Source organism: Mycteria americana, chromosome 7 (genome assembly GCF_035582795.1).
Source record: "Mycteria americana isolate JAX WOST 10 ecotype Jacksonville Zoo and Gardens chromosome 7, USCA_MyAme_1.0, whole genome shotgun sequence".
Lineage (NCBI taxonomy): Eukaryota > Metazoa > Chordata > Aves > Ciconiiformes > Ciconiidae > Mycteria > Mycteria americana.
This window is the reverse complement of record NC_134371.1, coordinates 5,934,181-5,958,651: the sequence shown is the minus strand read 5'-3', so window position 1 is coordinate 5,958,651 and position 24,471 is coordinate 5,934,181. Positions and strand designations below refer to the sequence as shown.

The following is a 24,471-nucleotide window of genomic DNA, read 5'->3' as shown; positions in this document are numbered from 1 at the left end:
GGCTCTCTAGATGCTTTTGCTTCCAGCCTACCTCCTTCATCCAGAGCAATCGGCTATCCAGCTTATGATTAAGTCACTGGTGGCCATGTGCATGAATCCAAGTGCAGAGAACCGGATTTATGTGCTAGAGAGTTTATCAGTCAATAGTTGCTTTGGGAATGTATAACTTCAGGCACAAATTGCCTGAAGAAAGGGAAAATGGATGGTCTGTATGGATACGTTTCTGCTTGTTAGGGGTGGCTTTGGGTCTGGAGATCTGAATGCAGACTTGATCCTTGGAGGACTTTGTGTGAATTTTGAGTTGAAGACCGCCCTGAAACGCCGATATGTGTAATAGGGTAGCACGTCCCCTTGACGTGAGATGCGGTCACGTGGCGTTTCAGCTGCAGAAAGGCACGGGTTCGTTGAACGAGCAGCCCAGGGCGCCTTTGAAAACAGCGTACCTGTGCCTCGCTAGCAATTGCAGCCAGTGGAAAGCGGTTGGGTTGCGTTCAGCAACCTCTGCCTCTCTCGGTCGTTAGTGCCTCCTACCTAATCGCTCTTGCAGAGGAAGAGCGTGCTGAACTGCTAAGAACCATCCAAATGGAAGGAAGTCCTCTCTTCCTCCTAGCCAGGCACAGGAGCCCTCTTGGTCTCAAAGTGACCCCAGGCCCCGGAGTTACGGCGGTAGCTTTGGCACGTCGCTCTCCCGTCCTCATCAGGCACATCCCCAGCACGCAGCCACGTGGACTCTTTCCTGCTGGCGTGCAAGGTTGTGTCAAAAGTGCAAACGCAGGTGTCCACCCTGGTCTTTTAGTAGCAATTAACCTTTCCTCCTGGGTTTCCTTTGAAGCTTGCTCATGTTTTTATTGTGAAATAGCAGTGAAGAATTTTATGGAGGCTAATATCTAAGCTTCCACACTACCTAATCTCATCTGTTCCCTTATCGGGGGCCTCGATTTTATTTCATCCCATTTCTAGTGAGGATAATTACTGGACTTTAAGAAGCCATCTTGAATTTCAAAACTGCAATGCTATCTGTGTGAATGATTTGCAGTTCACTGGGAAAACGATGCTTACCAGCACGGTCCCTGGGTCTAATTCTAACCTCACAAAGATTTTCTATCGGTCGGTATCCCACGGTTTTGCTGGAAGTCCCTCTGATCCACGTGGGTGTAAATTTCAAGAGGAATAGTCCCACACCCTTTGAAAGCGAAAGCCTGATCCTGGTTCATGGACACTGATTTTAATATAGCTCCTTCTATCATTAATTTCACAAACATATCTTAATGGTCTTCCCATCTCTTGGTCAGTCGTAATTCAACTTCTTGTTTATTTTGAGGTTTTAAAAAATATTTTTGTTAGAATACGTTGCTATTTCAGGCAGAATAATATTTCAGTAATCCGTTTTTACCCACGCTGTTAGGGCTTTGGGGCATATAGGCGCATTATATTTTCCAGAGCTTTCAAACTGAAAGCCCGTGTTTAACGACGACATCGGGTGTGGCTGCTGGAAATCAAAGGAGGCACAATAGGCCCAGCAAATGGACTTGTCTCCCTGCCAGGCTTCCAGAGGCCAATTTATCAGCTGCAGGTTTGACCCTATATGGCTAAAAACGAGTGTAGCCAGAACGACTGAGATAAGTATAACTGAGGCCTTTGAGTCTGCAACAGAGAAATTAAACTGGACTGTCTCTGGGGGAGAAGAAACATCTGCAAAGCCGTGCTTGCTAATTGTTTAAGGCCCAGCTTGTGCTGGCTTGTGGGCAGGCGCTGCTGGCAAGTGGGGCTGAGGAAGGTGGCCCTTTGGGGAAAGGCACAGAACAGGTCACTGCTTGCTGCGACTTAAATGATTTGGCTGAGCCGCTTTGTTGCTCAGTGGAGGAGAGTCGAGCACGGCTATGGGGCACAGGGAGAGCCTTGGTTTTATGGGGCACTGCTTGGTGGGACGGGGACAACAGCAGTGAGCGCACGAAACGGGCTTTTGAAGGAGTTTGAGTGTCAGGCATCTAGCTGTCACAGAAAATCAGCAGGATTTAGATGCCTGAAGTTTTTAAAGCCCCCCCTTCCAGTGAGCCATGTGCTTATCATCATCCAGATCGCTTTCCTCGTGCAACTTCTCTTCCTGCACCCCATGTGTATACATGGGTTAGGGGTTTTTTTTGCCTGTTTCAAAACCAGCTGAAGTCTTTTAGGCAGGACTGCAATTTAAACAGCTGGGGGAAGACATCTGAACAGGAGTGAGCCTGCCCTGGGTGGACGCAGCGTCGCTGCTGGCCCGTGAAATCAGGGAGCACACCAGAGTTTTGGGGATGCTCAGGAGGCGTGGACCAACCTCTCTCACCCGTCCCACCGTGCTGGGGCAGAGCCACGTTTGGGGGCAGCAGCAATGCCGTGGCATAGCGGAGGTGACTGCTAACGTGGTCATTTCAGAGCAGGGTGAAATGAATGGTGACGTCCAGGTGGAGCTGTGTCCCTACCCTTTTCATGTCTCCTTTCCTGGTTCCTTGGAGTCCAGGTTGAGTGTTGCTGTGGGTCAGCCCTGGAGAGGAAAGAACGGGCATGGGCTTGTAGGTGCTAGGCACAGAACAAGCTCTCTGCACCAGCGCTTTCCCAAGCCCTTGAGCATCTTTGCTGAACTTGGCACTGCTGAGCTATGACAGGCAGGATTTCTGAAGCACAAGCGATAGAAAAATCCCTCTGTGTGTCCTTCTCAGCTAAATGGTAGAGTCAGTCAAGATTTTCTATTTCTCGGAGCGCAAGGTATTAAAAAAGTGACAAACCAATCGATATTGGGTTCAATTGTTAAAGTGCAGGGAGAGTCTGCCAAACCAGAGGCCGAGGGAATGGGTAGCTGAACTTTCTTGTGACATGTATGAGGTCATAGCCAGTGCCACATAAAAGAAAGAAAAACAGTTCATGGCTGTGAATAAATTGCTCACAGATGAAGAATCCAGTTTGCCAGTTATGTGATGGGAGCAATCTATTCAAATGATTTGTTATGTCCCAGTGTTTGTCTTAGGCAGTACCAGAAGCATGAAAGTACAGATATAAAGCTGTGAGATAATATGTAACAAAGATGTGAGAGATAATGGGCTATGACCAGTTTCCAGTGGAAAAGGCATACGGTGCTAATCTACCATGGATAGTTTCTTAAATGAGCAAGAAATTGAAAGAACATTTTAAAGTTTCCTGTTTCTTCACTGAAACGGAGTAATTCTGAACGCCAAGCCCAGCGTAACACTTTAATTTCTGGGCCAACCATATTATGCAAATATCCTCACGCTCAGATCTTAAATACTCGATCTCTCAACTTCGTTCCTTGGAGAGCAGTATTCTCGCCTCCTATTTAGGTTAGAATTAAGCGGAATGAGTTCTGGTGTGTAGGAAAAGTACAGTAACATTAATAAAGTTAAATGAATGTAACTAATTAAGAAGCTTTTTGGCTAGTTTGTCTTTTTACTTCTTTTGCACGTAGTATTGGGTTAAGTACTGTATTGCTGGTGCAGCTAAAGCCCCTGCTGAAGTCACTCGGAGTTTTTTGATGAAAAGGAATTTACAATCAGCCTTACATTTTGAGCTGTCAAAAATAGTGAGAGTTTTTTTTTCTTCTTCTTTTTTTTTTTTCTTTTTGTTTGCTGGCTAAGCCCCAGAGGTGAAGGTTTTCTTTTTTAATGTGTTTTGGATCTGCCCCAGGGTTTTTTGCAACTGTAAGAGGAGAAGGTTCATGTTCTCTATAAGGTGCTGTTTGGATCCTGAACTTATTTTAGACCATTGTGTTTCTTGGAGGTCAATGGTAAGACACTGATTTACATCAGCTGAAGCTCTTGCCAAGAGTTGTGTGGTAGGCTGGATCTTTTCCTCCAAAGACTAATTGGAGACCATCAAACTTAATTTTGGCTACTTTAGGTTCAGTCTGTCTCTCTGAAAGAGCAGTAAAGCTTTCCTGCTTTTCACTTCACTTAGATTTCAGTTGTAACATATAATGCTGGCTTTCAATTGTAATTTCAAAGAGTATGCAATGCGAAGCGCTATATCCGGATAATGGGGTGTGCCTGCATATACATCTGTATGTAATTCCCTCGCTTGTGTTCAATGATGTAAACCACTTTTGATGTCAGGAGTATTGAGAAAAACACTGTGTACCCCCAGGCCTACAGTAGGGAAAAGGCTCAGCTCCTGCCAGGGTGAGGCTCTGCTGTGGCACTAGTGATTGATGAAGGTGCCACCCGCCTACCAAACTGTCCTCTCCAGTTCATGTGCAGGCTGGAAGGGTTTCATACGCAAAATCTGTCGGGATATTTCAAATCCTACTGTTTGGCTTTATTTTCTAGGTGATGAATGTTTGTACGAAAGCTTTCCTGAACTTCCTTTGGAGGAAGCGCCAGAAGCTGATGGAGAGGCTGCAAACGTCCAGTGTCCAACATCCACCGCTGTTCAAGAGCCGTCTTCTCCAGCAACCTCCAGCGAAGCTTTCACGCCAAAGGAGAGCTCTCCTTACAAGGCTCCCATATACATTCCCGATGACATTCCCATTCCTTCAGAGTTTGAGCTCCGAGAATCCAACATTCCTGGAGCAGGATTAGGGATATGGACCAAAAGGAAGATTGAAGCAGGGGAAAAGTTTGGCCCTTTTGTAGGAGAGCAGAGGCCACACCTTAAAGATCCCACTTACGGCTGGGAGGTAAGACACTTTACATTCTTTCGGTCTGTTGAACTCTCTTGCGTGTCTATAAACACAGAAATATTTGTAGAATTTGAGTCCTAATCCTGCAGCAGCCAGGGGATATTTGTGTGCACGAAGACTGGTTTGTGGCCTTTTGGGGCTTTCTGGATGGAAACAAGTGTAAATTAAAAAAGAAAAAAGGCGGGAATTGTTGTCGCTCTTCATGCGTGAAATCTGGGTGAATATTGGCAGGTGATGCCCCTTTTGGGGAAGGAAAGGAAGAAGTTGCGCTGTTGGAACGCTTCTGTACCACTTTTAGTCTGCTCTTGTGCAGCCCTGCAGTATGTCTGTGGGCGAGGGATTTGCAGAGGACACTGCGCTACTTGAAAAGAAACTGCGTGCTGCTTTCAGGGTTGTGTATGGCCACTTTCTGTCGACAATGATTAGAATAGCCCTAAAATCTAGCGTTGTGTGACTAAAATTGCTATTGCAGAACCTTGTGCTACTCGGGGACGTCGAAAGCTGGGGGTTTGATCCTGGTTCCAGTTAACTTAATGGGAATTTTGCCATTCATTTGGTGAAAGTATGTTTGGATGCTGGTGTCAAACCTAGCACACATGGGGATGATGTAGCTCATGTTACTTCTGCAGAAGTTCTGAGAAATGTTGCTTTTCTCGAAGGAGCTCAGGGCCTCCTTCGGTGAGTACAGCAGATGCCTCTTGCTTTCCCTGCCTTTGGGGCAATGGGTCTTCCTCGCTGTGGTGTCACCATGGAGCTGGCTGAGTTGCAGGTCCATGGTCAGGTCAGGGCTTTAGACCTTTAGCAGCGCACGTTGTGTTATGGTGTTACAGACGTTCTTGCATGGTTTTATTCATAGTTTTAACAATGTGCTGTAGAAACAGAGTGCAATCTCAGCTTTCCATCTGTACGTTTCCTTTGGTTTCTGATAAGGGGAGAAGCGCAGAGTTTGCACGGCTCTCCAGGGGCACGACTGACCTCTGGAGAGCTGGGAGGTTCATTTTCCCAGGAAAAGTGGAGTTTCACTGTGGAGCAGAGCCTTGCAGATATGGTGGAAAATAGAAGTTTGATTTGCTCTTAACTGTCCATAAATACTCGGTGAGTTCATTCCAAACTTTCCATCCAGTTGTTTAAACTCTGGTGAGACCTGTGACAATACGACAGAATCGTGTCAGGGAAATTATAGACTTGGCAGCACTCTATCGAGTTAACAGACCCTGATGCAATATAATTGCTGGTGAGAAATCTTTATTATTTGAAAAAGGCACCAGGAAGCCATAAAGTCTGACTTTTAACCACACCACAATTAAGCTCAGATATTGATAACAGAAATGGGAGCAAAACTGCTGAGACACGGCTCTACTTGCAGGTTTAACATAAACCAAAATTAGGGTATTTTTAGGGTATTCCTCAGGTGGTATAGTGCAGGACTGCCCCACTAATATTGAGGGAAACCCATCTTGATTTTCACACCCTTAGAGGCTGATAATATACTGCAATATCAGAGACTAGTTTTCCTGCTTAAAATATTTACGATTTTGGGGTGTACGAAACCCACACAAGAAATGCATATCTTGATAGTGCTGGAAGCCCAGCTGGCAGACTGAATCCCTTTCAAGCTGCAGGACTCATGCCATTTGAACAGCATTGTGTGTTTGGGACAGCTGGGGAGAAGCTTTTGAAAAGTGTTGGAGCAAAATCACACAAAATCAACAGTCGAGTCCCTCTGCAATTTGGCCACTCATCTAGAAGTACTCTGCAGTGCTCAAGGGAGCTTGAAACAGAATATTTTTTTCCAACAAGTGGGTTAAGTACATTTATTGTAATTGAAGGGAGACAAAGAAATGCTGGTTACCGGAGTTTACGTAATGAGTAAAATGGCATGTAGTGAAGGTTAAGGCTAAAGGACAGACGTGGGGGACCTGGTAGGGCTGGGGAAGACCTTGCCAGTGTCCATCCCAGCCCACATGGTCATCACCACACTGCTCTGGAAACTGCCACTACCTTGGACCTATACCTTGGGATAAAAAAAGGGAGAAAGCAGATGTTACTGGTGTGTGGGCTCAGGCAGTACCAAAGGAAGAACAGGATGGTGAGGGAAAGGTATTGTTTATTGAGATTGAGGTACGGTCTTGGGAAGATGAGCTTTTCTGGTGTCAGTTTTTCTGCCTAAATGGGCACTTTTGTGAAACAGGGCATTTCTTCCTGCGAGGTGCCAATAAGTCCGTTAACAGATGGAGAATTCAGTCTGCTGTTCCTGATATCAAGGTGAAATTTCATTATTTTAAATGGAGGAAGGATGGAGCCAAAGTTTCTCTATGGTACTGACTGTGGATTTAAATGACTTCATAGTATGCGAGGTTTCAAAATCTTTTTTTTTTTTTTCCATGAAAAAGTACTTTTTTCCCCAAAAGTACCCCCCCCCCCCCCCCCCCCCAAAAAAAAAAAAAAAATATTTTGCCATGCCCTGGCTTACTTGTTTCTTCACCTCACGTGTGCATTGCTCAGAGAAATACATAGTGGGGTTGCAACATTGCTAATGTTTGTCTGCTTATTTAATCATCTTGAATAGACTCCCCTGCAGCTACAGTGAAGATGACTAAGTGATTGGAAAAATCAATCTTTCCATCTTATCTGCATTTTTCTGAGTTTAAGGTGAAACGCTGAAAATGCAATGGTGTTTGACTTTCAAAGATGACGAAGGAAGAATCTCTGTTCAAGAAAATAATTAGCATAAACTTCTTAAAATATTTTTGGAAGGAAAGCTGAGCATCTTCCTTAGCTGTTTGCTAATGCTGCATGTATTACTGATTTTGCTATGAAAGACTTGCTCCTTTTTTTTGCAATAGTTTAGGATTGCTAGGTAACCTAGAGTCTTAAACCAGAAAATTTCAAACCAAAACCCTACGCGCACGTTGCAGGGAAGACTTTATAGCTACGTGCAAATTTGGACTGTAACTATGTTTTTGGAAAGGATATTTTTGGAAAGGCAGTGTTAGGTTTATGGTTGGACTCGATGATCTTAAAGGTCTTTTCCAACCTATATGATTCTGTGATTCTGTGATTTTTATAACAGACTATACTAAATTCCCTCGCAAAAGATTGTCATAGTTTTGGGTATTCCCAGCTGTGGGACACTTCTGACTTTCAGTTTTTGCGACTGATGTCCATCCGCGTTGATACTAGGATTAGCCTGCAGTGGTGGGGAGAGAAGTGGAAGCTGGAGTAAATGCTGCTGTTAACTTTTGCAGCTAGGCAGTTGACGCGGAAAAAATTTGCTGTAGAAGGCTGAGGAATTTCATGGGATCTGTTCCTACGTTCCCCAATAGCAAGACTCCCTATGGCATCGATGCAGAGTTTTGTCAGAGCAAGTAGAACAAAACAATGTCTATTGTGTCCATTTATATGCTGCAGCCATAAAACACACTCTGGGACAAAGGGAATTTGTTGTGATATAGTTGTGCTTGGGTCATGATTAGAGTGCTGTAGACCAGTTTAAATGAAAAGCCATAAATTTGAATTTTATCTCATTTTGTGGGTCTAGAGCCGAGCATTATCTAATCAGGTATTGGTTAGCTAAAGTACAAATCGAACAGGGGGTCACCGGACAAGGGGAAAGGTCGAGCTTTTTTGCAGTTTGTCACCGAGGTTTTAGTATTTGCCGGCAGCCCGAATATCCGAGGGGGTCGGGAGGCTGTTGCTCAGTGGTTGTTTGAAAAGGGAAAATTGACTGCTTCTTAATCAACAAAGAAAACAAGCTTTTAAGGGATGGCAGTAATTTTATTTTTAAACAAAAGCAAGGGAACACAAATTTAGTGATTTCATCACGGTTCATGCCCTGCTATGAAAAACAACTGGGACAGTATTTCAAAGAAAGCCTTTGAATAGGTCACCAAAGCCCATGCACCTATCTTTGACCGGCTTCTTCCGGAGTATGTCGAATATTCACATTTGGGTCTTTGAGTTTGCTATAGCAGTAAGTCTCGTTCGTAGGTGCAATTTCTTCACAGCTTATTTTATCCTGAACTTTTATTTCTTAACTAGGAAGGGAAAAACAGGAGCAATAAACTCTAATGGATCAAACTTGTCACAGAAGTAAAAAAATTATTTTAGAGCTTGGTAAAGCAGCATATAATCTCTTTATAGAGCGGAGTATATTTTCCTGTCATGACAGTGAGGCTGAAAGACATCTCAGATTTGGTAGAGTATGCTTGAGTTGATGCTATTACTTCTAAATCGAAATTAGGAGGCTGTTTGCCCATTCGTTTACATCTCCTCTAACACTTTTGATGTGCATCTTTGGGGAAAGCTGGACAACTTAAAAATTGTGTTGGGGTAAAGGGTTCCCACTGATCTACAGGGACTGGAATAGTTGCGATTTTAAGTTTTAATTCTGCATTCTTTGGCTTTCTTTTGGCATTTTAAAAATGTAAATGTAGGCCTATTTGAGATTCGGGGTTCTAGGTGTACCGTTGATCTTTATGAAAATTAAATAATAAGTTAAAAAATGTAAAGGTATAGGCTTTTAGAGTTGGAATCTAATGTGTATGCTCCCAAATCCAGCTTGTAGCACCTAAACCGATAGCTTGGTTTTCTTGCTCTTAGCATCCAAAAACTTCCACTGTAATCAACGGGAGTTACTGGCTGATTCTGTTCTATGTATCGATATTATCCCCCATTTTTGGGTCCTCCTTTGGAAAACCTTTGTCAGAATGTTGAAAGCAGCATCTGTTTGGGGTTTTTTTGTGTTTTTTTTTGTTTGGGTTTTTTTTGTTTGTTTTTTGTTTGTTTGTTTTTTCTTTTTATAAAACCAGAACGAAACGTAGCATCTTTTAAATTACTGGGTGTGGGATTCACACATCTTAAAACTCATGTTAAGCTATTCTTAATAAACAACGCTGGTGCTGAGGGAAATAACTCCCTTGTAGTCAGCAAAATCACACTGGGAGAGAGCAGTAGATTGTCTTCTGAGAAAGGGAAAATGAAAGGAACAAGACTTCATCACTTCTGAATATTATTCTTCGGAATGTGGAGTTTATCTTAGTGTTAAATAAGTAAAAAAAACGCCCTTAATTTTCTGCTGTTGTCTGACACTTTTTTTCACACTGTACTGACTTACCAAATCTTGATCTTTTCTTGAATCCTCTTTAAGAGCATTAGCATGCAAAGCAAGCCCATAGTGGACCAGGTGGATGGAAAGTGGGGAGATTCCTTGCCTACATTTTCTCCTTGCGTATGGATTTCAGCAGTACAAGGACTCCAAGAACCTTTGCGAAATTATTATTGAAGCCAAAACCAGGAAAAGGAATGTGGGTTATTCTGTCGTTTGAAACGAAAAAGGAGTAATTTGGTTTATAGAGGGGGGGAGGGGATGCTTTTTTGATCACCATGAGACCAACCCAATTTTGCAGATAGTGTATTCTCCCCCAGGTCAACAGACCATCCACTTCTGGCAGCTGCAGGTGGGGGTGACATCCTTACCTTTTCAGTACATAGGTGATGTTTTATCCCATTTGGAGCTCAGCTTTGCAAGGCATAGAGCACTCTGGCTGAGATCCAATAAAGCACTTAGGCACGGGCTTATCATCAACAGGATTACCCAGGTGTTTGAGTTAAGCATGTGCTTAGCTGTTGTGTTAAGCTCTCTGTTAGGGACAGAGTGTTCAGTGCCACATAGGATGGAGTTCATACCATATATCTTGCCTGGGGTGAGTACGCATGAGGGTGCTTAAGACAGCCCCTCAAAAGTTGTGTACAAAAAAGACATTACTTACGGTGCTGCTAATGCTGCCAGTCTGAATTCTTCTGTTGTTTGCGTCCGTGTCTTGTGGGGAGGCTGTGACTAAGTCAGATGCTACCGCAGCAATAGGAGTCCTGTAGCAAGGTGGATAGATGCTTCGTGAGCAAAGCATCCCCCTAAGAGGCGATGTTGGTTGTATACCCCAACCAGCTACCTGGCTGTTGATGCCGGCTTTCTCCCTGCTCAGAGGACAGACGGTTTATAATTACACATGAGCAAACATCAGGTCCTTGAATAGCAAGATACAAGCAGGTGGACTTGTCATTCAGTTTGAATGAAATATATTTGACAGCAACAGGGAGCTGTTGGTCCTTTGGGTTGTTTCGTGCAGATGGAAGAGTATTTGTATGTGGAGACAACACACATAGTAGTCCACTGTTGTCTTTCTCTACCGTCCCTTATTTCCGTTCTTCAGTTCTCCTAATTCTTTGATTAACGTGACTAAGCAGTTTCACATCGTGAGGTTGGTGGGATGTGATGCCCTGTTTTTTGGACAAAGACCACAGCCTTCCCCTACTCAGGCAAAGCTGCTGCTGACTGGAAGGTGAGCAGGAACAAGATGGGCAAAGCTCCCTCTTTGGCTCGACACTGGAGCTATTCCTAGAAAACATTCAAAGCTGTATCGCGCAAGGTAGCTGAGAGTCTGTGGTGCTGCCAGAAGGGAGGTGCCGCTCGCCCCTGTCCTGAGCTGGCTCTGGCAGCGGGGTTGCTGCTCACGGCGCTGATAAGTCACTGAGCCAACCCAAAGCCAACGTGGCAACGGCATCGGGAAGAGGTTTTTGGCCAGTGCAGGAGGCTGAGCGGGTGCTGGTGTGTCACAGCTGTGAAATCTCACATAAAAAAGGTGAGGCACCACCTTTGTCTCAATTAAACCTGAAATGGTTTGTGTAGAATTGACTGTTTCTCCACCCATGGTGGATGCTCCACCCTGTCCTTGACCTTGGGGGCAGGAAATTGCCCATTTCATGGCACGGTCTAAAGCCACAGAAACCTCTCTGTGGGTCTGCATATGTATTCCCCCCAAAGTCACTGAGGTTTTAATTTAATCAGGAGGAGCATTAACTCCCGAGGGAAGCAGAGTGAAACCATAAGGGTCAAGTGGACTTAGAAGTAGGAGGGGGAGAAGGAAGTTTTGTTACCTTCTTCAGAGCAGAACTGGGGGGATGTTTCAGGAATTTCTATTCCTATGTAAAATAAGATGTTTATTATTTACTCAAATGTAACGCAGGTAGATTTTATTTGAGTTCAGTAGCACTTTGTCCAAGCAGGTAATAGCACTAAATAAACTGAGAGAAAAGCTGACATTGGAGTAGATCTGTGAGATCATTAAAAGATGAAGAAAAATCATTGTGAGGTATGCCAGATGTCCCTTTGAAAGACAAAAGCTGTAAATTGAATTTAGCCATTAAGAAAGACAACATCAGAAAGAAAAATAAAAAAAGGCAGAATTGAAGAGAATAATAATTGCATCTAATAGAACTGACAAACAATCATAATTCTTCCCATTAAATAAATATGTTATAAAAAATTTATTATGAAATGCCACATTATGCAAGCCAGGATTCAAAGATGAGTTCTTTGCATTAAGTACAGTAGATGCCATTAAGGAAAACAGTCAATATGTCACTAAGCCACGGCCTGTAAAATTAAATTGATTTGGTAAATGTAAGTAAGATAGATCTGTTTGCTTTCATCATCAATTTTGAGTGGGTGAACAGGTGATGTCACCAACCTGGGAGCGATAAAGATGCAGGACCATCTGGAAAGCTTTGTGATGGATGGGCAACTGCTTTTGGATAGTGACAGTGCTGTGGTACTTTGTCACTTGGGATGCAGTACTTAATAACTTTTCAATACCATCATAATAAATTTCACTGCCTTATTAATATAGAAATGGTGAGTTATTACTGTGATGGCTATTGTAAATAACAAGAGATGCAGCTGTCAAAAGCTGATTGTTTGGGCATGTTTCTTTAAGCAACACAGTTGACTTGGGATAATCAACGTATGTCTATACCAGCAGAGTTTATTGCTCTTGTCAAAAGAAAAAGCTGCATTATTCAAAAATTATATGAAGTCCATAATAAACAAGTTTAATATATTATCAGACTTTTCCTATAAGTTTCCTAACACAGAACAATAAATCACTTTTAATAATGCCTTTCTGTGTACAATAATATCCTTACGCTGTAATAATGTCCTTTCCTAACTATTCACCAAACAGAGAACTTCTGAAAAAACAGAAAGGTATCTCTCGCTCGTCAGAACACTTACAAAATTAAATGTCCCTCTTTCATTAAAAGGCTACTTTTGATATAAAGCTGATGGACTCTAGCTGTGTCTTTCTTTTTTATTTTAATTGAACAGATGTAGTTAAAAGTAATCTATGACAAAGGAATACAGACAAAATTATAACCATGTGTCCCTAAATGCTGGCAGGAAAGAGCATCTGTGGGTGTTTTATGAAAGTCCAGGACTGCTCCGTGACATTGCTGCTAATGTCATCGCTCCGAGGACTGGAGAGAAACAAAATGCATAGATAGTTGTTAGAAGATGAATTACCAGATCAATCATTTAGCACCATTCGGAGTATTATACCATTGTTCCCTGGGAAGATAATTAAATCAGTGATGTCTTTCTCATTTGTGTAAAGAGGCACAAACTTGTAAAGATATCCAAAGCTCCTCAAACATATTATTTCTGGATTTTTTTTTTTTTTTTTAAACCCTACCGACTTTGCCTTTCAGGCTCTAGCTTTGTCCCTCTTTTCAATTAAATGTCTCTCCACCATTTCTATGACTGCTGAAAAGAGAGCCAGCAGTCTATTAACAGGCAATAAAGTTCAGGAAGCCTAAGACTAGTTTCTTGGGTCAGAGGTGAAAATTGCATACTAAATGAAACAAAGGTGTGTCTTGATGGCTCAACAAGCAGTGGAGAGACGAGCATACATGTGGGCAGGAGGAGATGGTCGTCATTAAACAGAAGCAAATGAAGACAGGAGTTAGTGTATGGCAAAACGCTTATTAACCCAAATGAACACATGCGCTTCAGAGGATATAGCACTGAGGTTTGGCATTTAAACTACCGCGTGATTTAATGGTACTATTGAAATCTGAGCATTTGGTCTAATAAAGACATCACTAAACTTTAAAAGCAAAACAAAAAGCCCAACTCCTGCTTGCTTAGAGCCTGCAGATTGGGATGTGTTCATCAGAATGGTACAAAAATATACCTATTTGGAAGCAAAGAATAGAAAACAATAATTGGCTAATAGGGTATTTCCACCCCGGAGAGGATTAATATGGCATTTTATTGGCATGACGGCCCTCATGTTTCCTGGCTGAACCGTAGGCGGCACACGCAGGAGCGAAGACGTAGGTTGTCATAACCCAGCCCAATTTTACGTGATCGCGTTAACTTTGGTGCATACAATAAGCGTTAATCTGAAAAAAAAATAGAAATGTTAAATAGCCCTTCCTTTAAAGTGCAGTCCTAGCATTTAGCGTGGAAAGATGTAAAAGATCCTGCCAAAGACACAACGTTTCAACAGGTGAAGCCTAGGGCGTAAAGGGGCTCTTGTGTATAGTGGGTTTCCCAAAGTGTTGTTCTCGGTCTTAACTTGATGAAGTGTATTGGCAGCGTGCACGAAACGGGCTTGGGTTCACTCTCTGTGAGTTTTCACATGCTGTGTTGGAGACCTGGGTGCCTGAGAGTAACTTTCAATGCCTTCCTATCTTCTTGAAATGGCCCCAAGTGGTATATGGGCTTTCTAAAAACGTAACTATGACTGTATATGTATTTTATTCAAGATTAAGTCTGAATATTCATGTTTTTGAAGAGATCTGTGGTCACAGTATCTCTGTTGCTTACAGCAGCAGGTATTTCAAAACCATGGCAGCGATGCTGATTTTGTGCAAAAATGTAAATCTCTCTGGGATGAGAAAATGGAAGTTTGGGTATGGGAAAGCTTCAGCATTACTGCATTTACAGAAAATATTCTTTAAAGCCAAATTTTAAGCAGTCATCTAGCGATAACCTCTGCATAAGCCAAAATTTGTGTGTGAACATGGAAAAGTAATTTTTCTTGTTAATGTTAACTGGGCGTCTACCTACTTGGAATTACCTACATGTGTAGGCACCTAAATGAGCAGTTAACAAGGAGGAGAGAAACTAGTTTTTCTGTCTTCCTTTAATGCTAAAACCAGAAATGATCCTACCAAACCCTCTGTGTGTCTGCAGAGGAAGATGGTGCTGACGCCCGGTAGGGAAAGGGAGAGCCGCGATGTGCTGCAGTGCCTGGCCGTGCCCTTGGACGTACGCCCTCTCTTTTGCAGAGAGGACAATGTCTTACAATTTCCCCCCAGTTAAGACCGTGAGAAGAGGCCTTTTTTTTCTTACTTGTTTGAAGATCTGTGGTCTCAAAGTACAATTCCCTCGACCAGCTGGTCCTAGGCAGTACACCTCTCTTTTCTTCCTTCATCACTCTTCTCCTCCTCCTCGTGTAGCCAGTGCTACTGTCCTCCACGTCATCCCAAAACCTTGCAGCCACTTGGGATCCTTGTTCAGCCTCATGAAAAACCCTGTCATTTCCTTCTGCTCAGCCTCTTCCGTGTCCTTTGCCAGTCCTGTCTATCTCTGCCCCTTATATCTGGCCCTCATCTTCCTCGCTTTATTTTTGAGCAGGTCACTGCTATGATGGTCATCTTTATCTCCAGCATTGGACATGTACACAGTCTGCTAACCAGGCTCTGATTGCCTTCTAGTGCCTGCATATATTTTAATTTTCTGCAGTGTCCTTTCCTGTCTCTGCTCTTCTCATGTCAGCATTTTGGTGTCCCTTGGTCCATCCAGGCTCAGAGCTTCACTGCTCTCGGGGACAGAGTCTGCCCGTACCTTCCTCCATCTCTCTCCTCTGCTTGAAACATCACCGCTTTCGCCCTTGGCAAAGCAGCTCAACCCCTACCGGTATGGGGCCCCGCTATTTCCTTTCAAAAGTTGATTTTCTCAAATTATCTCCCAAATTTGATGGCTAGCATTGTTGTGGAAAAGGAAACATCTCAGCTTCTGTCCTCAAAGTCTGTTCCCTCCCACTGATGCAACCAAAGCTGAATAAAACATGTGTTTTAGGCAGAAATAATGATGCTCTGTTTTCACACTAGTTTAAATAATTATTTGAAAATTACGACTTTAACAGAAGCTGCTGTGTGTGTAAAGAAACCCTCATGGTAGGGATTTGGCTCGGCAAGTGTGACTTGTTTGGCATTTGCATTCAAATACTTTTGTGCTTCTGGAGCATTTTTAAGACTTGACTATCTGCTCCCACCACCCCTGACAACAAAGCACAAGCAGAAGATGAAAATTCTGGTTTTCAGCCCCAGCATTCCTGAATAAAATTTAGCTGATTGCAACAGTATCATTTTGGGTGTGATTTTTAGTGGGTTTGAGTTTGAATGGGTTTAGAATAGGTGCTCGAGCAGCTTTTGTCCCCATGCTAATGCCCCCGCAGCAGTGGGAGTCAGGAGGAGTGAAATGATGACCTGAAATAGCAGACGGCTCCAAACAGAGCTGGATTAATGTGAAATGGGGCCCTCATCCCGTCCAGCCAAGAAGCCTCCAGCCCGCCCGTACCCCGTCCCGGATCCCCATCAAACCCACTGCCACCGAGCCCCGGCTCCTTCCGCAGCAAAGAAATTCCCCAAAGTGGGTCTGGAGCAGCCCTGCCGGGACTCTGAGCTGCGTGCCCTGCCGAACATGAAACAGCGGAGGGATTAAAGCCCAGTTTGCCCATATTCTGACAGGTTTTGTAGAATTTTTTTATGTGCGACAGACGCATTTTTGATGTGTTTGGAAAATTCGGCAGTAGCATTCCCCCTCCTGCGATATTGCCAGGCTTGCTCTGTAGTGCTGAAGAAGAAGAAGAAGAAAAAAAAAAAGCCTCAGTGTTGGGAATTATAAATAATTTGATGCAACAGGTTTAAGTTACCATTTTTGTGGTGAAAAGAAAAGCTTAGCGTGATCCAGATTTTCCTTGGTTTCCTCCCATTCTGCTGAGAAGCAGAGGTATTCGCATTTCTTTGTCTAACAGTTTTATAATGTCTTAAGAGATTAACAGTGAGCATGAATGAGGGGCTGAGGATTAGACGACAAAAAGCCCGGGCCGTCCACTACCTTGTTTGCACATTTTACATTTTTCAGCATTGCCGAGCGAGTATAGAAACTAAGGAAAGATAATAAGGACCAGAGTCCCAAAAGTGTTTAGTGATTCAAAAAAATTCAGATGCCATGTCAGAACTGACAGAATGATGGAGCATTATGTGGCAGGACCCACTTTTTTGTCTTAGGGTAAGCTCTCGCCCTGAGTGAATGCAGATGTTATCGCAGGATCCCAGACAGACAGTCAGTGAAATGTGACAAGCTGTCAGCAAAGTTACACTACGTTGAGTTTGCTAAAATATCCCAAAGCTTTATACATGGCGCTGCTTTTTTTTTTTTATATATAGAAAACTCTTAGCTCAATCAATTGGGGAGGGGGGGAAGAGGGGGGAAAAAAAAAGAAGAAATGGTTACAGTAACCTTTCCAGTCGGGAATCCTTTGAATGGTTCAGACATGGCTGTAAAAGTCTTTTTAAGAGCGCAGGAAAATTGTCATCTGAAATACTTGGAAGGTTACGTTGGCATCGGTGAAATTTCTGAAAGCGAAGCGCGTGCACGGTGAGGCTGTTAACCACGCGTCGTACCGTGTCAGTCATTCCCCGCGTGATTTGTGTATTTACCCCTGCGAAATGCGTAGTCAAATCACTAATAGCAGCCAGCAGAAGTGAATCCTCCCAGTGCTCAGCTTTCTCTTTAGCAGGGCATCAGCTTCAAAATAGGGGATATATAAGCAATTGTAATTTCTTTACTGTTTGGGGTTTGTTGGTGTTTGGTTGGTTGGTTTTTTTTTTTTTTTTTTTTTAATTTTTTTTAACCTCAGAAATGGACGCAAATGAGCTGGTGAAATTGTAAACTGAATGACAAAAAAAAAAGATATAAAGTGAACTGGTTAAAACATGCTTGGCAAATAAAAATATATGTCGGGGCAAATCGATGCAAGTGATCTGAATTCAGATGCTCTGAAGTCATACTGAGGCTCAGAAAATGACTTTTGAATTTTGGGCCTGCAAGAGAGATTTGATTTGTAAATATTGTAACGATATAAGCTTTTTAAATTTTGAGTAGAAAAAGAAGGGTGCCATTCTGCATAGTCTTAAATGTTTAACTCTCAAGGAATCTGCAGGGAAGTGATGTTACTTGTATGCCAACACAGTCCCAGGACTGTGCTCAGTATTTTCTTGTTTTAATGCATCATTAAATAGAAAATATAAATATATACTAGGAAACTCGAATATTTTTACACATGCAACTGATTTCCACTTTTGAATTAGGACTGCATGAGATTCAAGCTTTTACATAATTAGAGGACAGGGAGCCTAAAAGACCAATGTTTTCAATTTATTTCACAGGTTTATTTTAAAAGTATATTTCCTTATGCAGGTGAGTAGCTTTTGATTTGAAAATGCCAAAGTAAATTGCATATCTGTTTTGTGAGTAATTATACATGTCATTCACAGGAACCCCTTTAATAGTCTGTATTCTTGTCTTATTACTGTTAGCTTAAGCCTAAATTTAATGAGAAGGTTGTTTATAGTGGCACAAACTAATATATTTTGCTAGAATACGAGTTGCAGTATGTTCCTTCTCTTCCAAGCAGCGCAGAATAACGCGTGTGATTTATAATCAGTTTAGGTCTCCTTTTGAATAAGATGATCTTGCATTATTTGTTTCCATATACTGAAGATATTAATTTACTTCTAGAAGCAGGGGAGAAAGGGAAACATACCCAGCCACAGTTTAGTGCAATTTGTATTTATAACAAAATGTATTACCAGACAACGCAACTACCACCCCCGATTCTGAAAAATGGGATGCAAAGATGCTTAGGAGATAACATTTTGCGCGGTGTTTTTGCAAAAAAAAACCCCGAAGTAAACAACCTGACTAAATTATGCATATGGAGGAAATGATTGAGAATATGTTTAGCTGGTAATCGCACTCATGCTGAAGTTTTAAATTTCATCTGTCTGCTCAGATCTATTGTGATCCATTAAGTGGCTTCCTTTTTTTCCGACAAATTGAATGCTGCAACTGCAAGGAGCTCTTTTGTTCTTTTAATTCAGTCAGCATGGAAATGATTTTCTCATTTCAGGCCCTTTTCTGTCCTCTCTTCATTGTGTCAATAAAATAGAGTTGTGCAGAGCTGCTCTAATCAGCTTAGAGTGCTAATTCATCGCACTGGGATGCTATCTGGGTCCGGCTACAGGTGGGCACTATAAGGGGTCAGTCTCCAGGGGAGTCTAATTGTGTCTCTCTTGGGTCTTGTTTGCAGAATAACCGAAATCTCAAACCCCAGCTTAAGAAAGGAAGGGAAAATGCACAAACACAGGCGTACAGGAGCACACGCGGTCTCTACGTGCACCGCTCGGTCTCAAAGTTGTTTCCATTTTGACGCTGTTTGGGGAAGGGAATGCTTCAGTTCAGTGGCGAAAGATTAATAAGAAATTTTGTAGATCAATTTTTAAAATTTAAATAAGAATGCGGTCATTTTGTTGAGATCGAGGTGTGCAAGAGGGAAAAGGATGCTGTGCTGCTGGTGAGGGGTTTTGGGGGAGGCTTGCCTTTAAATTTTTGAGGCTTTCAAAAGACTAACGAAAAACAAGAAAATGCGTTATTTAGATAAGAAATCCTCTCTGCATGTGCCAGCGGTGGTCTTAAACAAGCTTTTGGCTAGGGCACCAGGGTATATTGAGTACGAAGGAGTCTGCCCAGCCCCGAGAGCCCAGGCAATCCTTAGGCAAGCGAGGCAGGGAGCCCGGGCTGCCCCAGTCCCACCCCGGTGCCGAAGCCCTGTGGAGCCTTCCTCCCGGCGCGCAGGGGCTGTACTGAGGCCGGGAGGCAATGCTTTCTGCTGGGGATGTTGGGTCTTATCCTGGGTTATCTCGGAGAAACGCTCGAGAAAGATCAGCAGAGGAGGAGTGCGAGGGGAACGGAAACCTCATGTTTGCTTCTGCCCCAATATTTCGTAGCTTGGCCTCAGAACTGTCCCCACACAAGAGCAAGCAGATTTCAGGCTTTGCTGTTAGGTTTTTTTGGTGTGTGTTTGGTTTTTTTCTTTGTTTTGGGTTGTGTTTGTCTGGGTTTTTGTGTAGTGTTTTTTTTTTTTTTTAATAGATGGACTTTTATGTTTGCCACCAACCACAAAAAAACCTGAGAAAAGAGGTGCTGATAGGGAGGGGGTGATGACTCCTGGTGATGCCTCCTGTCTCTTGCCACCTTGTCCCATGGTGGGGGGTCTGGGATCATCTGCCCTGGGGCACGTCCTTGCCTCTGCCAGCCCTGCGCCTCCAGGGCAGCCCTGGAACTTCTTCCATCAGGGACTGAGCAGCAGAGCCCAGATTTCCCCAACAGGCACGACAGACGCTGCCAAATCGCTTCCTGATGTAACGCCAGTAACCCCCGTGATGTTAGAGCACGCGCAAGTCTGCTCCCAGCACTTGCTATGCAAACCAACAGAGATGGGCATAGACAAAGCAGTAATTATGGGCTCCTACCAAAAATTTCTCAGCACCTCAAAGATGGCAGAGCAGCTGGGGAGGAAGGGCACGGCTTGTTGCAGAGCAGCCAGTGACTCTGTGGGAAGAAAAATGCAGTAAAAGTGGCAAAGAAAACCGAGCAAATAATAAATTGCCTTAACAATGTAGCAAAATGTAAAAGAACCTTTATTTGGACAGCATTTTGTTTTTAAATTAACGTGAAGGTTTTCCCACAGAATGCGTTTCCTGTCCCCACAATTGCTCATGCAAAAATTGGGCACTTCTTGGAATGACTTTTAAAATCCCAGTCCTGAAAAAAAAAATCGTGTCCCTCCCAGGCTCTCTTACCCCCGTGCGACTGAGGTTCTCGCTTACTTACGTGTAGGAAAAGCGGAGAGGGCATGGCCGTGGCACGTGGCCCTGCGGCAGGGGCAGCTCCTCTCCTGGAGCACAGGGGGTGTGGGGAACGGGAATGTGACAAAATGTCCCAAAAGCTGGTGTCTTTTCTGCAGAGAAGCCAGCGCTGGCTGCAGAAAGGATTTCAAGGCAACGTGGGCTCTACGGGGCATCAAAGCCTCATCCTTAGCTACTTCCATGAGTGGGGTCCTCCTTCGCTCCAAAGTGAACCTGATTGAATTTGGGCAGGACTGTTCCCTATCAGTGGATTTTCTACAGGAGCGATAAGCTGTCAGTCTATTGTGGTTTTGTGGCAGAGCCGCCACCGTGAAAATTAATTAACATACCTGAAGACACCCCTGAGCAGGAAATCATAGTGCTGCTCTGTGATTCAGGGGTGAATAGGATCTCTCTATTATCAAAAACTCCATCAGGGAAGAGGAAATTAAGTTCCTAATTAGACAGTGTCCAAAGGAAGAAGTGAGGCATTGAAGAGATGAAGAAAATTGAGAGGTAGCTGATGCACATATCAGGCTAATGATAGAAAAGGAAATAGTAGAGCTTGAAAGGTCACTGACCTTATTAGGCTAGGAGAAAAGTAGTAGATCTTCAAAAGCTTTCACCTATGATAGGTTGACAATGTGTGAAGTTCTCTAGATGGTCAGAGAGGAAAGACAGCCCAGAAAGAGCATGGGAACAAATTAGGTAGATTACAGTGAACTGCATAAATGCAGCATGAGAAGCATATTTAGAAAAGGGAGGAATTCAGAGTAGAAGTAGCCAGAAAGGTTTCATTATTGGATGAGATCTCTTTTCAGTGAGTACAGGATTTTCTTTCCCACTTAGTAATTTTATTTTTTTTTTTTTTTACTATCAATTAAACTCAATAATGATCCCTCACTGGGTATAACGTTTCCCTAATGAAGTATTTGCTTTCTGCTAAACTGAAATATTTCCGTGGTAGCCAATTGTGAGTATTAACTTCAGCGAGATGAAGATAGCGCTGCTAATAATAGCTTCAACATTAGTTTTTGAATATGAGAAACACGTTCCGCACCACTTAGCGAAAGCATTGCAACTCCCTTAGTGGCAAGAGACTTCTACCTTGGAATACCAGACCTGACCAGCTGCAAGACTTTTAAAGGCTGTTATAGGCTATTTTCTCAGTAGGTAAAAACTCCCTGGCTCTTTAAATGAGATATTACAAGGAACAAGTCTATAGAAAGTCAAATGAAATACCCCTAAAGCCTGCCTCCTCCCAGCCTCTCTTCCTGCAGCAGTTTTGTGCCGTACGTAGGTGATTTCTCAGAGCCAGCAAGGCCTGATTAAAATCCTCCCTGCTGGTTCATGTACAAGCATGGGTTTGAGTTGAGAGGTAGAGTTGTTTCCCTGTCTTTCTGGTAAATGCTCAAGTTTTCTTGTTGTGACTGTTGGTAGGAAAGGGGAAGAAGGAATGCAAAGAAGAAAGAAGAGGAAATTAAAAATACAGCACTGCGTATTTTTCATGCAACAGGACCAGTCCATTTACAATATAACATAACAGCAGTTTTTCAATCAAAATAAATGAGGACAAATTCTCTGCTGATAAAAAATGGATGTAGCACCATGACTTTCCTTTAATGTAAGCAGAGCACCATCCACTCCAACAGTACCAATATAAACCCAATGTAAAGACAGACCATGAAAAAGCCTAGGGTTTTTTTTTTTTCTTTTGCTATGAGAAAGTTTAGTGGCTTTTTTTTAATGCAAAGAATAACAAGGCTGTTTTTAAATAAATACTGTTGTATTCTGAAATTAAAAAACTCTTTGTGAACAGACACTACCATGTGGCATTTCACAAATAAGGCGAAAGATGCTTCCTGCATCTACCTAGGAGAGCTTAACACTTTCCCATCGTTGGAAAGAAAACAAACACGGTGTGCTCAATATGGTTGTTTTTTTTCCTTGTGCTTGCAATCCTGTCCTGAAGAACCACCAGGCTGTAGGACTCCAGCCCGAAGGGCTGAAGCGTTGCTGAGCCCATCGGCAGAAGAGCAGCCCACGCCTTGATCCCTAGGAGGGCTCTGCAGAAAGGCGTTACGGGTGCTACAGTTCCTGGAGATGGAGAAGGGCTGCCATCCCCGATTAGATGTGGTTTGTAATAGTATCGTCCTGTTTTCACTCACCACGGTAGAAGATTTCTACTAGGCTAACAAGGCATAGGGTAATGAGAAACATGCCAAGTTTAAGGGAAAGAGGAGTCGAACCTACGTACAGGAAACAAATGTGATCAATTACCCCAAGTGTAGAGCTCACAGATACCTTATCTTAAGGCTCCTTAAAATAAGAACTTGATTGTTTCCAAATGTGTCTAAGAAGCTAGTGATAGAAACGCATTAATACAAGAGACACATGAAATTTTATTACCTCCAAAAATTGTCATTATTACTTGCTTCTAAAGATATGGGAGAATCAACACAACTGTCTAACACATGATCATAGCAATAAATCCACGATTACCTATGTGTGTGCAGGCTGTATGTGTAGAAGCAGAGTTTTAGCATTATACTATTACAGTCTTCTAAACAATATTTCAAAAAGCCACCAGAATTTACTGCAATATAAAAATGCTCTTTTGCAGTTTATTTTTATTTCTTTTTTTTTTTTTTTTTTTTTGTTACCATTGGGCTTGTTTCTTTTCTTCAAAACAAATATTTTAAAGAAGTCTTCCTGGTGATTATTCTCCTTGTAGGTGCTACACCGTCTGTAGATGGCTACTGAACTTAGGTTGACACTGGAAATGGAGATTGTTAGCTGAAATTTCTGACAAACCGTGTGTTTTCTGAAGATACATTAGGAGCAGGGAGAAATGTGTAATGGTAAGCTCATACTAAGGTATGGCTTTGACCTAAAGTTATGTGAGACTCTGCTAGGTTTTTAACGTAAATCTGCCACGTTTAGGACAGGAGTATATTCTTTTTCATGAAATTGCTACTGTCTGTAGGAATGTCACCCATGGATGAATTAGCAGGAGGAGGGAAGCCACTGTGGGAAGTCTAACGCGCTCTTTCCACGCGTGCAAGTGCCTTGGGCGTCAGCAGGAGTCGCGCCTGAGGTCTGCTGCAGCTGCGTGACCCCAAAGCTCACGATTGCACTAGAGTAATTGCCCGAGGTGAACGTGGCACGTCTCGTACCTTGTGGGTGGATTTACACAGGCTGAGACTGAGACTCTGGAGCAAGGCAGAGCGTTGCGACGGGTTTTAACAGGAGTCACACCAGCCTCTCCTATTTCTACACGTGCTGATGTTCAATAGGGAAGCAGTTTAAAAGTTGGGCGCTCAGGACTGATGTATCGGTAGAAGGAATCAAAACGCAATGTTGGTGGGTTTTGTCAGTAAGGAGTCCAGTTTGGATTTCAAAGGAGTCTATTCACTTTGTAAACCCACACCCGATCCACCTTTGCATAATGCAGACTGAAATGAGGGCTAGAACATTTAAATTTTACTAGACATCCCTTGACATAAGTGTTGCTATATGAAGGGGGTTATTGCTTCGTTCTGCAGGGGGAGGCTTGTTTCCTTTAAAATGTGTTTGTATCTCTCCTGACATGACGAATTCAGCAGCATCTTTAACGTGCTATTCTATTTGGCATTGTTGTTTCGTGTTTGAGATAAAAATGGAGTTGTTTTAACATTCATGCACAGTTACTAATTGCAAAAGAATGAGGTGTTTATTACAAATAGTGATTTAGGTGCAGCTTAAACTCTTCAGACATGCTTGTTATAGTGATGCATGGGGTGGTCATTTCAGGGGGACAATGTTAAAATGTAAAAAAAAAAAAAAAAAAAAAAAAAATAAAAAATTTGAGGCATTTAGCCGGAATTATACTCAATACCGACCTGTTATGGTTTATTAAAGTTCTGCACTTTAGCCTGGAGACATTTGCCAGTGCAAAAGTAATGGCTGCTTTAACATCCGTGTACAAAAGTGGAATTTAAGAGATT

At 42.7% G+C, this 24,471-nt stretch overlaps 1 protein-coding gene across 6 annotated transcripts in view; it reads left to right on the top strand.

Annotated features, from left to right (window-relative positions):
• Positions 1 to 24,471, top strand: part of MECOM (MDS1 and EVI1 complex locus) — a 349,885-nt gene that overhangs the window by 150,491 nt on the left and 174,923 nt on the right. For all 6 annotated transcript variants that reach the window (XM_075506831.1, XM_075506833.1, XM_075506832.1 and 3 more), the window contains exon 2: positions 4,314 to 4,663. In XM_075506831.1, the coding sequence (XP_075362946.1) occupies positions 4,314 to 4,663 (350 nt within the window). The remainder of the gene's footprint in view (positions 1 to 4,313; positions 4,664 to 24,471) is intronic.